Genomic DNA, 13,495 nt, shown 5'->3' on the forward strand with positions numbered 1-13,495 from the left:
CCTTGTCTGTTCCTGGATTAAAAAAGGCCGCCAAGCGCAGCCGTTGCCCATATACTACGCTGTCTGCCCTACAGCCCACTGCCTCCTCGCACTATCCAGCACAACCACCAATTACAAAGAAACACCGTCGTCCACGTCAAGGCCCTCGCACCCTCACACGCCCGCCGACGACACTGACGAGCGCCGACGATACGCTGCCTCACCACACCCTTCTCCGCATTTTCCTGCAGCGCCCACTCCACGCGCTGATCGATTTTGGCCCGCCCTGGTCTGCCGAATCGCTTGCAACCCCCACGACTGCTCCGGAGTACTCGAGAATCCCAAATTTATCCATGCCGAGTGCATGCAAGTCAATTCTCCAGTAATCCCAGCTGACCTGCGTCTGCATCTTCGCGCAGCGCGCGCTTCCCAGTCCCAACTCGTCATAGCCCAAACGCATTCCGTCAGTCTCACGATGCAAAGCTGCTCCTAGCCTGAGCTTTTCCACCAGGACCCAGCAGGCTGTTGATCCTGTCTGCTTTTATTACCCAGTGGCGCCCGCACGCCGTTACGCTCCTTCTCACTCAGCATTGCCCGCGCCATGAAGACGTACTAGCCCGCCCCGATCCCGTCTGATCAAAGTGACATCTCTCCACGACCATGTCGCTGCTACACGACGCCTACTCGCGACCGCGCATGCCCTCGCCCCAGCCCAGCTTCGCCCGCGCCATCACCATTCCCGCCCGTGCCAGTCCCGCCCTGACGGCCTCGTACCTCAATGGCTCCCTGCAATCTACTCCCGAGGGCATGGTGCCCGTCTCGTCGTCGCTACCCGCTATTCCCTCCTATACCCTGCCAGAGTCGCTGCTTCCACCACCACCTCCACCACCACCGCTCCAGTCGCCGCCCACATCCTCTCCTTCGGCCATGGCCGAGGCCCTGGGAAAGGGCCCGGGCTTGATTCGCAGAGTGAGCCGCGGCGCCCAAAACATTCCAGGCCGCTTCCGCCGAGGCAACACCTCAGCCCTACGCGACAAGAGCTCCGGCCCCGTCATCATGCGCCGCCGCAGCGACAGCAGGACTGCCGCCGACGCCGACACGGGCATCTCCGACTTTGACGCCTTTGAAGAGGAGGAAGCCGTAGAAGACCCCTTTGAGCCCATCCACGGCCTTGGCATCTCGAACCCGTCCCCCAGCTTCAGCTCGATACCGGATGCCGCAGTCGTTGCCCCAGTGCGCAACTCGCGTCTCGAGCAAGGCACCGTTTTGAGGAAGATTACCAAGAAGGAGAAGAAGGAAATCAACCTGCGCCTCGATCTGGAATCGGCCAAGGTGTTCTGGGATCCATCCCGACCCTCCAAAGCCTTTTACATTGACGATGTGAAGGAGATCCGCTCAGGACCCGAAGCAAAGCACTACCGCGAGGAGTGCGGCCTATCCGAGAACTGGGCACCCTACTGGTTCACCATTGTCTACACCGACACAACTCGCTCCAAGGGCCGGGTACGAACAATGCACCTGATTGCACCAGACGTCGGCGTCTTCAACATGTGGACCCAAACACTCGAGTCTGTGTCGCGCAACCGCATTGACCTCATGGCCGGCCTACTGGGCTTCGCCGACAAGAGCGCAAAGCTTGTCTGGCAACGCGCAATGAAGAAGCGCGGCGGAGGCGACGAGTCTCTTGACTTTCCAAGCACTGTTGAACTGTGCCGAAGCTTGCACATCAACTGCACCGAAGCCACGCTTCGCGCCTACTTCTCAAAAGCCGACACCCTGGATGCTGGAAAACTCAACCAACAGCAATTCCTGTACTTCGTCCGACGCCTCAAGGAGCGCAAAGATATCAAGGCCATCTACAAGACGTACACATCTGGCTCGAAAATCGAAATGGACAAGTTCACCTTCTTCACCTTTCTGCGCCAGGACCAAGGCGTTGATGTGAATGAGGACCTCGAATACTGGACAAACACTTTCGAGAAGTTTGCGCGCGCCACAAGACCCAGGATGGCTGCTACTCCAACTGAAGGCGGCGAAATTCCGTTGCCCTTGGCAATGAACTTCCCTGCTTTTCAGACGTATTTGACCTCTGCCGCCAACTCCATCCTGAAGCCAGTCGGCCAGCCAAAAGAACTCAACCGGCCATTGAACGAGTACTTCATCTCCAGTTCCCACAACACTTACCTGCTCGGCCGCCAGGTCGCAGGCGAGTCAAGCACAGAAGCCTACATTACTGCGCTCCAAAAGGGCTGCCGATGCCTTGAGATCGACTGCTGGGATGGCGCCGACAACATCCCTGTTGTTATGCACGGCCGAACTTTGACTAAGAGCATCCTTTTTCAAGACACCATCAAGGTCATCAACAAGTATGCCTTCACAGAGTCACCGTACCCAGTCATCCTCTCGCTTGAAGTGCATTGCTCCCCGGCTCAACAATCTGCCATGGTCAAGATCATGATGCAGGAGTTTGGCGATAAGCTGGTGCTCCAGCCGCTGGACTTTGATTCGCAGATGCTGCCCACACCAGAGGAACTGAAATATCGAATTCTCATCAAGGTCAAGCGAGCTGCTGGTGATGAAATCGACACCAGGGCTCTCATGGGCGAGATCACCTCGAGAAGACAGCGCAGCTTCAGCTCTCCTTGGTCACGTCCTGTGATGCTGAACGACAAGCTCGTCCCAGACTCGCCTCCTCTTTCTAGCCCCCCTTCAATGAGCCCACCAGAGCGATCTCAGTCGTTTTGGGCAACACCACGAACTTCAAACAACACGCTGCCCACATCTGCAGCAGTCAGCTCGGCTGAAGACAGCGATAGCCCCAACGCAACCACTGCCGAGACAGCAGAGGCAGTAGACGATCGCCGTAAGCCAAAGAAGACCAAGACCAGCAACATTACGAAAGAGCTCGGCAACCTTGGTGTCTACACACGCGGAGTCAAGTTCACAGACTTTGGCAGCGTTGATGCGAACACGTTCAACCACGTCTTCTCCATCAACGAGCGTGCGTTCGAAAAGCTCACCAAGCCTGGAGCTCGCGAAAAGCACTTGCTTGAGGCCCACAATATGCGTTGCCTGATGCGCGTCTACCCTCACGCATTCCGTATCAACTCATCCAACTTCGATCCCCTCAAGTTCTGGCGTCGCGGCGTCCAAATGGCTGCACTGAACTGGCAAACTTACGATCTTGGTCAGCAGTTGAACGAAGCCATGTTCGCTGGTGGTGAAGACCGCACAGGCTACGTGCTGAAGCCGGCTGCGCTTCGTCTCGACCCAGAGACCCCAACCAGTAGCTACAGGAAGGCACCCAAGAAAGAAGTCAAGTTCACTGTGCAAATTATCTCCGCTCAACAGCTACCGCGCCCCCGCGGCCTTGGACAAGAAGCCAACATCAACCCGTATGTCGAGTTTGAGATGTACTGCGCCGAGGATATGGGTGCAAATGCCACAGGGATTGGTGGACAAGATGCATCAGCTCGCAATGGCCACTCTGGTATTGGCAACCCTCTGCGCAAACGAACACGCATCGTAGAGGGCAATGGCTACAACCCTGAGTTCGGCAACGAGATCGACATGACGGTCACCACCAGGTACCCAAGCCTCGTCTTCGTGCGCTGGACTGTTTGGAATTCGCTCGATGCGCGAACCACCAACCATGCCCCTCTTGCTACATTCACGGCCAAGCTCAACAGCATCCAGCAAGGCTACCGCCATCTTCCACTCTACGACAGCAACGGCGAGCAATACCTGTTCTCCACCCTTTTCTGCAAGATCAAGAAGCAGGACATTGTCGATGCGCCCGAGCCTTCCGCCAGCGCTTCTTGTGCGTCATCCATTGAGCCTACCAGCCCACTTCAAGAGCCCACAAACAACAAAGCGAGCCGCAGCTTTGTTAGACGCTTGATCAGCCGAGCGCCTAGCGAGCGTAGGAAGCGCAAGGAAGAGCTGCAACGGGCGGGCAGCGAGTCGCGCGAGTCTGACCTAGACTCCATCAGTCGCTCCAGCACATTCGAGCGATAGTGCGAGCTTGCAGCATGACGCCACTGTTTGCAGCTGACGACGCCACCACGCGTCAACTCGGCTTGAGTTGTCGACTACAGTTGTACTATACATTTCTCTCCTCTACCGACCTCTACTCTGGTATCCTAAGGCGTTCGGGTCCGGCTTGATCCACTCGGCACATAATCCCGCACTCTATCCTGAAACAGAACATGGCGTCCTTGCCCAACCGCTTTGTTGGCAAGCTCGCTTCCGACGGCTATTGAATCCTCATCGCACCGCAACATGGCCTCGGCACTCAAAAGTTATCCCTGATCACCTGTCCTGTTGGACGTCGATCGTTACATTATACTTCTCTTCTAGCATATACCCTTTTTTCACCCAACACTTTGTTTCTTCACTAGTCGTCGGCGCAATACTCGATTATGGGGCAACAAGGATAGTTTTGCCGGCGAGCAAACTTTGACCTTAGTAACTGCATCTTGGCGATATCCCATAGACTTGCTTCTTGAGCTTCATTGCTCGGTCATTACCCTGTACAAAGTTTCTACCTGTATTCTCTTTGTTTCCTTTGTTATCGACATCATAACGACGCTACGACAACACAAAACTGCTTTGCATAGCATTGTTTTTCATTTGCCGAGCCTGCAGTGCGGGGTTCTGGCATGGGAAAGGTCGGTTGTTGGTTTTCTGGTTCGTTTATTTTCTTTGTTTCGTCACCTCCTTCCGGCGGTGGCCTGTGGGCGGTTGGGAGGACGATCAATTTCGCTTCAATGCAGGACATGGTTTTGTGCAACATTTTTCTCTTCAATTCTATACGTGGGCCGGCCCGGCTTGCATGCTAGTCTTGCAAGGAGAGAGGGGTGTGCATTGGCCAATGTTCACCTCCTCGGCTTGGTGTGGGTTATGGGCATGGCATGGCATAGCGTGGGATATCTAGGTTAATCATCAGGGAGATACCACTCAACAAGTATTTAGAAATGATACCATACGACTTCGGCGCTACGATTGCGCGAATCTGGAAGTCAAATTTCCACACATACACCTTCTCGATGCTTCTATGCTTTAGCCACGGTGATGAAAACTTTTCCTGATCTCAGGAGAGGATACTGGCGAAAAGGGGCGATAGGTTGAAGCGGCTTGTCTGGCAGCCCAATCGACGCTGCCGTTCACGATCTGCGCCGTGAGAGCACGCGCTACGTTGCCTCGAACCATTTCCTCGGAGCCGCACCGCCGCACGCATGGGCACGGGAACATGGTAATTTGACATGACATTTCAGTCAAACCTGCCTGCCACGTTGACGTGGCTAGCTTCCGTTCTAACCTCGTTGCTTTCCGCACTTGCAGTGTTTAGCTCGCAAAATGATCACTCTCTACTGTACCTCCCTGCCAACACATGCTCTTCTCTACCTCGGCCGCTCTGAACCCCACACTCCGCATATTGCGCATGCACTTACTCCGCATCTTGTGTTTCAAATCATCATGATGTATTGATTTAGAGTTGACGATACTAACGTGCGGAGAAAATGTCTAGTGTGCAAAGAAAGAAGGAAAAAACCAGCAAGGGAGGGCAAGCCTGTGTCGATCTGGACCGCTGTGGCGTTCAACGGAACGGGCGCTCGCTCGCTGGCTCTATTTGCAGCGAACGGACGGGTAGGGCAAACTTGGTTGGGAAACAAGGCGCGCGCCCGATGCGAGGTTTCTGGCGGGCAGCGGAAGTGTGGGCTGACTGTTCCCCGCGCGCAGAGCAGAAGCCACTATCCGGTCCTGCGGGAGATGCGGACGGGCTGGACTGGGCTTTTGGTCATTGCTCAGCGAAGTGAGGCAACAGGGGAGATTGGGGGAGACCGAATCGCCCTGATAGACGGACGGTATTACTCATAGATGGTATGTCACTGACGTCTTCGAGATGCGCGTCTGGAAAATGGGCTTTTTTTTTCCGTTACGGCATAACGGTTGAGGCTGGCAGACCAAAAAGCAATTCCAGGACGGACCCTCCCACGGCACGATCCGATCACTGTAGTAACGTTACACAACCGTACGGATGGGTAAGAAATGCATCAATCAGAATCAATACTTCTGCGGCTGTGCTGTGCGACGCGAACTCTGGTCTTTTGCGGCTGTGCTCTTTGCCTAATCCTTCCAATTCCTCCATCTCACCTTCCCGTTTCTTGACCTATCGCTATCGATGTGGAATTACTACGGAGCAGTGCAGCCTTCGACCTGTACATGTACCGAGTCATGCCACGCAGCTATCTCCGTTCTATCCATGTATGTATGTTACACAGCATGCATGCAATACATGGTGTCCGAGCGTTTGCTTTCGCGCCTTTGCCAATCGTATGTGTCTTTGTTGGCAACTTGGCTTTCTTTCACGCCCGCGCGTAGCTGCACGCACGACACGCATGGAGCGGGTAAGAAGAAGGTCGGTTGCGCTCACAGCGTCTCGGGCATGATACCTTGGGCATGAGGACAACATTGGGCATCGGAGATGGTGTGGGAAGCGAAGTATGCAGAACATATGCGAGACATTGCGAGTGATGTCTCTTCCTGACCACCTGAATGGCTCGTCTGTTCGTGCGCTACGAATCTGATCGCCTGAGAAAACCTTGGAAAGGATTGCGGGGCCGACCACCTTGTATGTACGTGTTCATGTACAACTGCCCTGTGAGGATAGGCGGGTGCGGAGCCTATTTGCTCGGATGGCTATCCGAGGCTTGTCTTCAGTGAAAGAGCATGCATGTGATGGCACAAGTGACTTAGCAGCGGAAGATGGTGGTGTGTGCCTTGCGTTTACGATGCTGTACGCCATGGAGTAGGGCCGATTGTACTATCAATGGCTGTCTGCCTGTCGTGTCACACGTACGGAGCGGAGGTTGCAGCATGCACGAGGGTGAAAGCAGACGTTCGTTCCACAAGAGAAGATTCGGCAAGCTGATCCACTTGAGATTGTATCACCGTCGTTTATCGGTGAAGATGATTGTAAGCTGAGCTCCTCGGCCACAAGAGCGTCAGGGCGCTGGTATGGGGCCGTCTCGCTTCCGTGGGGCGTAAAAACTTCCATAACTGTGAGGACCTCGCGAATTCGGTAAATCTCTGTCATTTGTAGGATAAGCGCGCTCGACTCGGTGTTAGGGACAAGGTACCCACTACGTTTTCAAATGTGAGGCTGCAAACGTGCATATGGTTTCTTCCGCACGTGGCGCCGTACTCCGACTGAACAGCAGGTCGCAGTGTGATGAGGCTGCATGCTTCTCCCCTTGTAGGACGAGTTTGCCGATGATCTTCCGCAGGCACAGATAGCGGCTGATAAAGATTCCAATCTTGAACTTGTCACAAAATAGGGTCCCACGGTCAGGGCGGCCAGCATGCAGTGACCATGCGAGCTTGTTGTGGATCGGATGCTGAGCAACGTGGTACTTGTTGTGGGGTTGCGCATGAACGGATAGCCGACTGTCTGTCAGCTTGGAGGTTTTCCGGTGGGCTGCCCGTCTCGCACATGTGGCGTCCTGCACGATCAAAGTACAGGAAGCTGTCGTCTGAGGGAGTTGGGGTCAGACCGTATATGCACGTGCAAGCGAACGCACGCCTGAATTTGATTGTGCTATTTGTCGCTTCGAGACTTTGACTATTTGTAAAATGCGGGATGAGCGTACCACATGAGCTGCTGACTAGGAGTAAGCTTGCAGACATGCGGCATGTCCAATGCAGTGGTGACCGAATCACCTGGACCAGATTGACGTGCAGCATGAACTGATACTCTTCATGATTCAGTGTCCATCAAGTCGGTGAGCCAGAGTCGCGGAAAAGCTTACTAAGATGCGTTGATATAGTTGGCCTATCGCGTTACCACTATAGCTGCAAGTGCCGCGAAAAGAGTATACGCCAGTGTACAATGTTTTGTTCTTGCAGCCTAAGTAGAGATCGGCACCCTTGAAGATGAAGCTCGTTCGACTAGAGTGACGGAATATTTTCTAGAGCGACTGCTTGGAGCCTGTTGCATGGCTTGGTGTTTGGTGCACCTAGGCGATATTGGAACGTTTCAGCCGATCATCTTGCTTCACTTCTTTGGCGGTGTAAAGTTGGGTAGTCGAGGATCGTTTTCTTCAACGAAGTTACGAGGCGAGCTCCGGTCGACCAAGACGTGTACACGTAGCCATACGACGTCATACCGCGATGTTTCATGCCCAAGACCTGTGGAGGTACACCCACTTGATGCCTTGTGGGCATAGACACCCCGTTCCTTTACTCCTGGAGTTTCCGGCCTCGAAGGGGGCGCAGACCGCAACATCCCGTGATCTCATCTTCGTGCTGACCAGATGGACTGCCATACTATTGAAATTGTTAGTTTGCGGCTTGCAGTTTGATCAAACACCACTACTCTCAGAACTACGTCATAGGCTGGCTGGTACACTTTGCGCAGGCTGTTTTGAAGGCGGTTTCAGCGGTGAATAATGCATGGAAGTCTTGTCGCAAGCGTGCCCCGCATCAAATGTACAAGCGTTGATCGATCATTCGGCCAGTCCCGTGCGGCACGTTGCCTCGTTATTCCCTGGGACCAACGAGCTGGCCATATGATTGCACGGCTGCAGCAACACCTGCCAGCGGGTACTGTGGGGCATTCGGATGCTCTCCGGCGATAGTGCTCGGCGTGTTGTTGTAATATCGCGTCGGAAAAAACCAGCCTTGATAAATGGAGGGCTAGGTATATCGCCATGTGTTGGTACGTTGCTGTTGCTGCCCAGGCGGTTCCACACACGTGGGGGTTAGATACTATTACCCCCTCGCCAATGACTTGTTGCTAACCTGCAGCCGACGTTCCGAATGATGTTATCGTGTCGAGTGCTTTGGATAGATTATTCGGCGATTTCTAAACTCGGCATGTTCTTCAGATGATGTGGAAAGCCTGGATACCTAGTCTGGCGTCGCTGGCAGATTCCTCGAGGTCGATAACTTGTAGAAGCGCCTTTGCAGAGATTCCCTAGTGACGGTTGCGTTCAGCAGCCGCACGTGAGATTACATGTTGTTTGAGCGAGGAAAACATTTTAGGGGATTAGTAGCATATGAGATTCAGGAGTTGCGACCGTGGATATACCCCATGGCGTTTCTGTTCTGGAAAAGAATCTAGGAGATGTTTGACCAGAGTCTTGCGGCGATCTATATGATTAAGGTGTATTTTCAAGTATGCTTAAACAAGAGACGTTGGTACTACCGGTAGGGTATATGATCCACGAATGCGGCTCTGCTGCAGGCGGTACCTACTGATACTGAGTGTCGAGGTTCGTTATGACGTCCACTAGCGCGGCTGCCACTGCCATGTAGTTTGATATGGCGATATCCGAGATGAAAAAGGACAGGAAGGCAAAGTGGGATTTGAACGAGATTCACTCGTTGGGTGTGAAGTGAGTGTTTTGTGGAGGAAGCCGCGACTGTCTCAGGTGAAAGTGCGCTAAGCCGAGTGCTCCGATATTCCGACCCCCGCTGAATTGCTGTGACCTTGAGACACAATCTTCTCCGCCACACCAACCACTTTCGCGCGCAAACACGCCAAGCGCAACCACCAAAGACGCCTGCTGGAAATGGTTTGAGCAGACGACTTGCTTGTACCTCGGACTCAACACATCCGGCAGCAACTGCCCTCGAAACTCCAAGCCCAACCCCACGAATTTCGAACAGAGCAGAGAGCCTCCGGCGCGAACCCTCACCATGGAGGGCGCCTTTACGCACATGGGCAACCACCTGGTGTCCGACTCAGCCGCCACCATCAATGCCGGCGATGTAGACGAGGGCATCCTGGACGGCGACCTGGCCCGCGGCGGTCTTTCACGTAGACGACGCGCAGACGACGACGAGGAATACGACGAGGACGACCTGGAGAGCATGGCCAGCATGCCAGTAGGCGGACGCAATGGCCAGTCTGCCATGCGGGCGGAAGATGCCGAGGTTGAACTACCAGCACACGCTTGTACGTGAACAATGGCATGGGTGCATATGGGAGAGGTGCTAATTTCCTGGCTAGGCGCATACTGCGGTATTCACAATGCCGGCAGCGTCGTCAAGTGCCTTGCATGCAGCAAGTGGTTCTGCAGCGCTCGTGGCAACTCTTCGTCCTCGCACATCATCAACCATCTCGTTCGCGCCCGCCACAAGGAGGTCCAGCTCCACCCCGCCTCCTCGCTCGGCGACACGACGCTCGAATGCTACAACTGCGGCACCAAGAACGTCTTCCTCCTCGGCTTCATCCCCGCCAAATCAGACACGGTCGTTGTTCTGCTGTGCCGCCAGCCATGCGCCGCCATGCCCTCCCAAAAGGACATGAACTGGGATACCTCGCGTTGGCAGCCGCTGATCGAGGACCGCTCCTTCCTTCCCTGGCTCGTGCCTGCCCCGACCGACCAGGAGCAGCTCCGCGCCCGCCATCTTAGCCCCCAGACCATTGCCAAGCTGGAAGAGTTGTGGAAGGACAATGCAAATGCCACCATTGCCGATCTCGAAAAGGGCGCTGGTCAAGAGGAGGTCATTGCCAAGGTCTTGCTCCGATACGACGACGCCTTCCAATACCAGAACGTCTTTGGTCCCCTGGTTAAGATCGAGGCTGACTACGACCGCAAGTTGAAGGAGTCGCAATCGCAGGATAACCTGGTCGTTCGCTGGGACATGGCCCTGAACAACAAGCATACCGCTAGCTTCATCCTCCCCAAGCTTGAGTTGGGCGACGTCAAACTCGCAGTCGGCGACGAGATGCGACTACGCTACACAGGAGAACTCCGCCCACACTGGGAGGGTGTTGGTTATGTCATCAAGATTCCCAACAACCAGTCCGATGAGGTGACGATTGAGCTGCGCACAAAGGGCGATCACAAGTCTGTTCCTACCGAGTGCACACACAACTTCAGCGCCGATTACGTCTGGAAGGCTACTTCATTCGACCGCATGCAACACGCCATGAAGACTTTTGCCATTGACGAGATGAGCGTGTCGGGTTATATTTTCCATCGTCTTCTTGGTCATGAGGTTGCTGCTGCGCCCATGAAGATTCAAATTCCCCGCAAGTTCAGCGTCCCGGGCCTCCCCGAGTTGAACGCTAGTCAGATCAATGCTGTAAAGAGCGTCCTTCAAAAACCACTTAGCTTGATCCAGGGTCCTCCAGGTACCGGAAAGACCGTCACTTCTGCCACCATCATCTACCATCTCTGCAAGATCAGCGGCAGTCAAGTCTTGGTTTGCGCGCCCTCCAACGTCGCTGTTGACCAGCTGTGTGAACGCATTCATCTTACTGGGCTGAAGACCGTTCGTGTCACCGCCAAGTCTAGGGAGGATGTCGAATCTCCGGTTGGCTTCCTCTCTCTTCACGAGCAAGTCCGCATGAACGACACCAACGTTGAGCTCAACAAGTTGAACCAGCTCAAGAGCGATGTCGGCGAACTGTCAAGTCAGGACGAGAAGAAGTTCAAGCAGCTCACTCGTGCAGCCGAGCGCGAGATTCTAAACGCAGCCGATGTCATCTGCTGTACCTGTGTTGGTGCCGGAGATCCTCGCCTCTCTAAGATGAAGTTCCGCACTGTCCTCATCGACGAATCGACTCAGTCAGCTGAGCCAGAGTGCATGATTCCCTTAGTTCTCGGGTGCAAGCAGGTCGTACTTGTTGGTGATCACCAGCAACTTGGACCTGTCATCATGAACAAAAAGGCTGCAACAGCTGGTCTTAACCAGTCCCTGTTCGAACGCCTGGTCATTTTGGGATGCTCTCCCATCCGCCTCCAGGTTCAGTACCGTATGCACCCCTGTCTGTCGGAATTCCCTTCGAACATGTTCTACGAAGGTTCTCTCCAGAACGGTGTCACAATGCAGGAGCGTATTCGTCGTGACGTCGACTTCCCCTGGCCTGTCGTTGACAGCCCCATGATGTTTTGGTCCAATCTCGGCGCCGAGGAGATTTCGGCGTCTGGTACATCTTATCTCAACCGTACCGAGGCCCAGAACGTCGAGAAGATTGTCACTCGCTTCTTCAAGGCTGGTGTACAGCCTGGTGATATTGGTATCATCACCCCATACGAAGGCCAGCGCAGCTACGTTGTCAGTTCCATGCAGGCAACGGGCAGCTTCAAGAAGGAGAACTACAAGGAAGTCGAGGTTGCCTCCGTCGACGCTTTCCAGGGTCGTGAAAAGGACTTCATCATCTTGTCTTGCGTTCGTTCCAACGACCACCAGGGTATTGGTTTCTTGAGCGATCCTCGCCGTCTCAACGTCGCCCTGACCCGTGCCAAGTATGGTCTTGTTATCCTCGGTAACCCCAAGGTTCTCTCGAAGCACCCTTTGTGGCACTACCTTCTTCTCCATTTCAAGGAGCGCAACTGCCTTGTTGAAGGTCCTTTGACCAACTTGCAGGTCTCGCTTCTGCAGTTCAGCCGCCCAAAGCAGACCTACCGTGGACCTCAGCGCTACCAGATGGCCTACCAGCATGCCAACGCTATGACATCTGGTCGCCAGGCTGGCTTCAACGGCAACAAGCCTCGCCAGGAGTACAATGACAACGGATCTATTGTCGGCTACATCCCGGACGACGTTTCTTCGGTCCACTCATCTGCCCTTGGTGGTGTTGGTGTCCCGTCCAACTACCCTCCTATGTTTTCCAATTTCCAGGAGTCTTGGCCTCTTCCTGGTCGTCCAAATGGCAAGGGCAAGAACGGCGCCCCCCAAAGCGTTGCTGGTGAGTCAATCGCCGCCAGTGAGCTTACCGACACTCGCAGCGATGCACCGGGTGGTATCAGTCTTTCTGGTTTGAGCCTGAACGACTACAACAAGCCTACTTCACTTAGCCAGTCTGACCGCCTCAACCGCTACGTAGAGAACACCCGCCAGGGCCCGAACGTTGGGACTGGCTTCGGCGCTGGTCGTGGTCTGCCACGTGGGCTTGGTGGCTTCGAAGATGACGATGCTCGTAGCGTTTCTACGGCTTTCGCCAGTCAGATAGGCACTGGCAATAACGGATACGACTGATCTCTTGTCTCCTGATACCATAGGAACTATTCCTATTGGTTTCTTTCCACGTTTTGGCTATGAGCCTCTCTTCCACCCAACGGGGCAAGAAGCTTCACCGGGAGCCGTGCAATCTACGGTGCGCTCCATCGGTAGAACCAAAGAAGGCGACTGCCAGTGCGTTAGCACCGATATCAATACTGGATCCAGTCCGTACTGCAGCCTAACACGGCACCTATCCTTCAGGCGCCATCGCTCATGCACTCGTGCCAATACGCGGCCGTATGCCGCCAAGCGTATGAATTCAAGACTTCGCACTCCGACATGGACAGTGCAAAGTCGGATGGAGGACCTGGCGTAAGACGGGTTACCCTGGGTGTAGTGCGGAGCGCTTCATGAGCTATCCTGAAGAAGTGGCGTTCAATTCTTCACACTCCTTGTTACCCTCTTGGGCTTATTATAGCTTTTGTACTTAGAAAAAGGCGAGAAAACCATACTACAGTTGTTGCTAAAGAATCATAACATATTTGCTTTACATCTT

At 54.3% G+C, this 13,495-nt stretch overlaps 2 protein-coding genes across 2 annotated transcripts; both read left to right on the forward strand.

Annotated features, from left to right (window-relative positions):
* Positions 1–639: 639 nt before the first annotated feature.
* On the forward strand, positions 640–3,996 carry ACET3X_002378 (uncharacterized protein; the record flags this gene model as incomplete). Its single annotated transcript, XM_069449114.1, has 1 exon — positions 640–3,996. The coding sequence occupies one exon, from the start codon at positions 640–642 to the stop codon at positions 3,994–3,996; it is 3,357 nt and encodes a 1,118-aa protein (XP_069308925.1).
* Positions 3,997–9,681: 5,685 nt separating this feature from the next.
* ACET3X_002379 (uncharacterized protein) lies at positions 9,682–12,975 on the forward strand (the record flags this gene model as incomplete). The annotated part of the gene is made up of 3 exons (XM_069449115.1): positions 9,682–9,940; positions 9,995–11,493; positions 12,364–12,975. 3 exons carry the CDS (start codon positions 9,682–9,684, stop codon positions 12,973–12,975), a joined length of 2,370 nt encoding a protein of 789 aa, XP_069308926.1.
* Between the last annotated feature and the right edge of the window lie 520 nt (positions 12,976–13,495).

This window comes from Alternaria dauci, chromosome 2 (assembly GCF_042100115.1).
Source record: "Alternaria dauci strain A2016 chromosome 2, whole genome shotgun sequence".
Taxonomy (NCBI): domain Eukaryota; kingdom Fungi; phylum Ascomycota; class Dothideomycetes; order Pleosporales; family Pleosporaceae; genus Alternaria; species Alternaria dauci.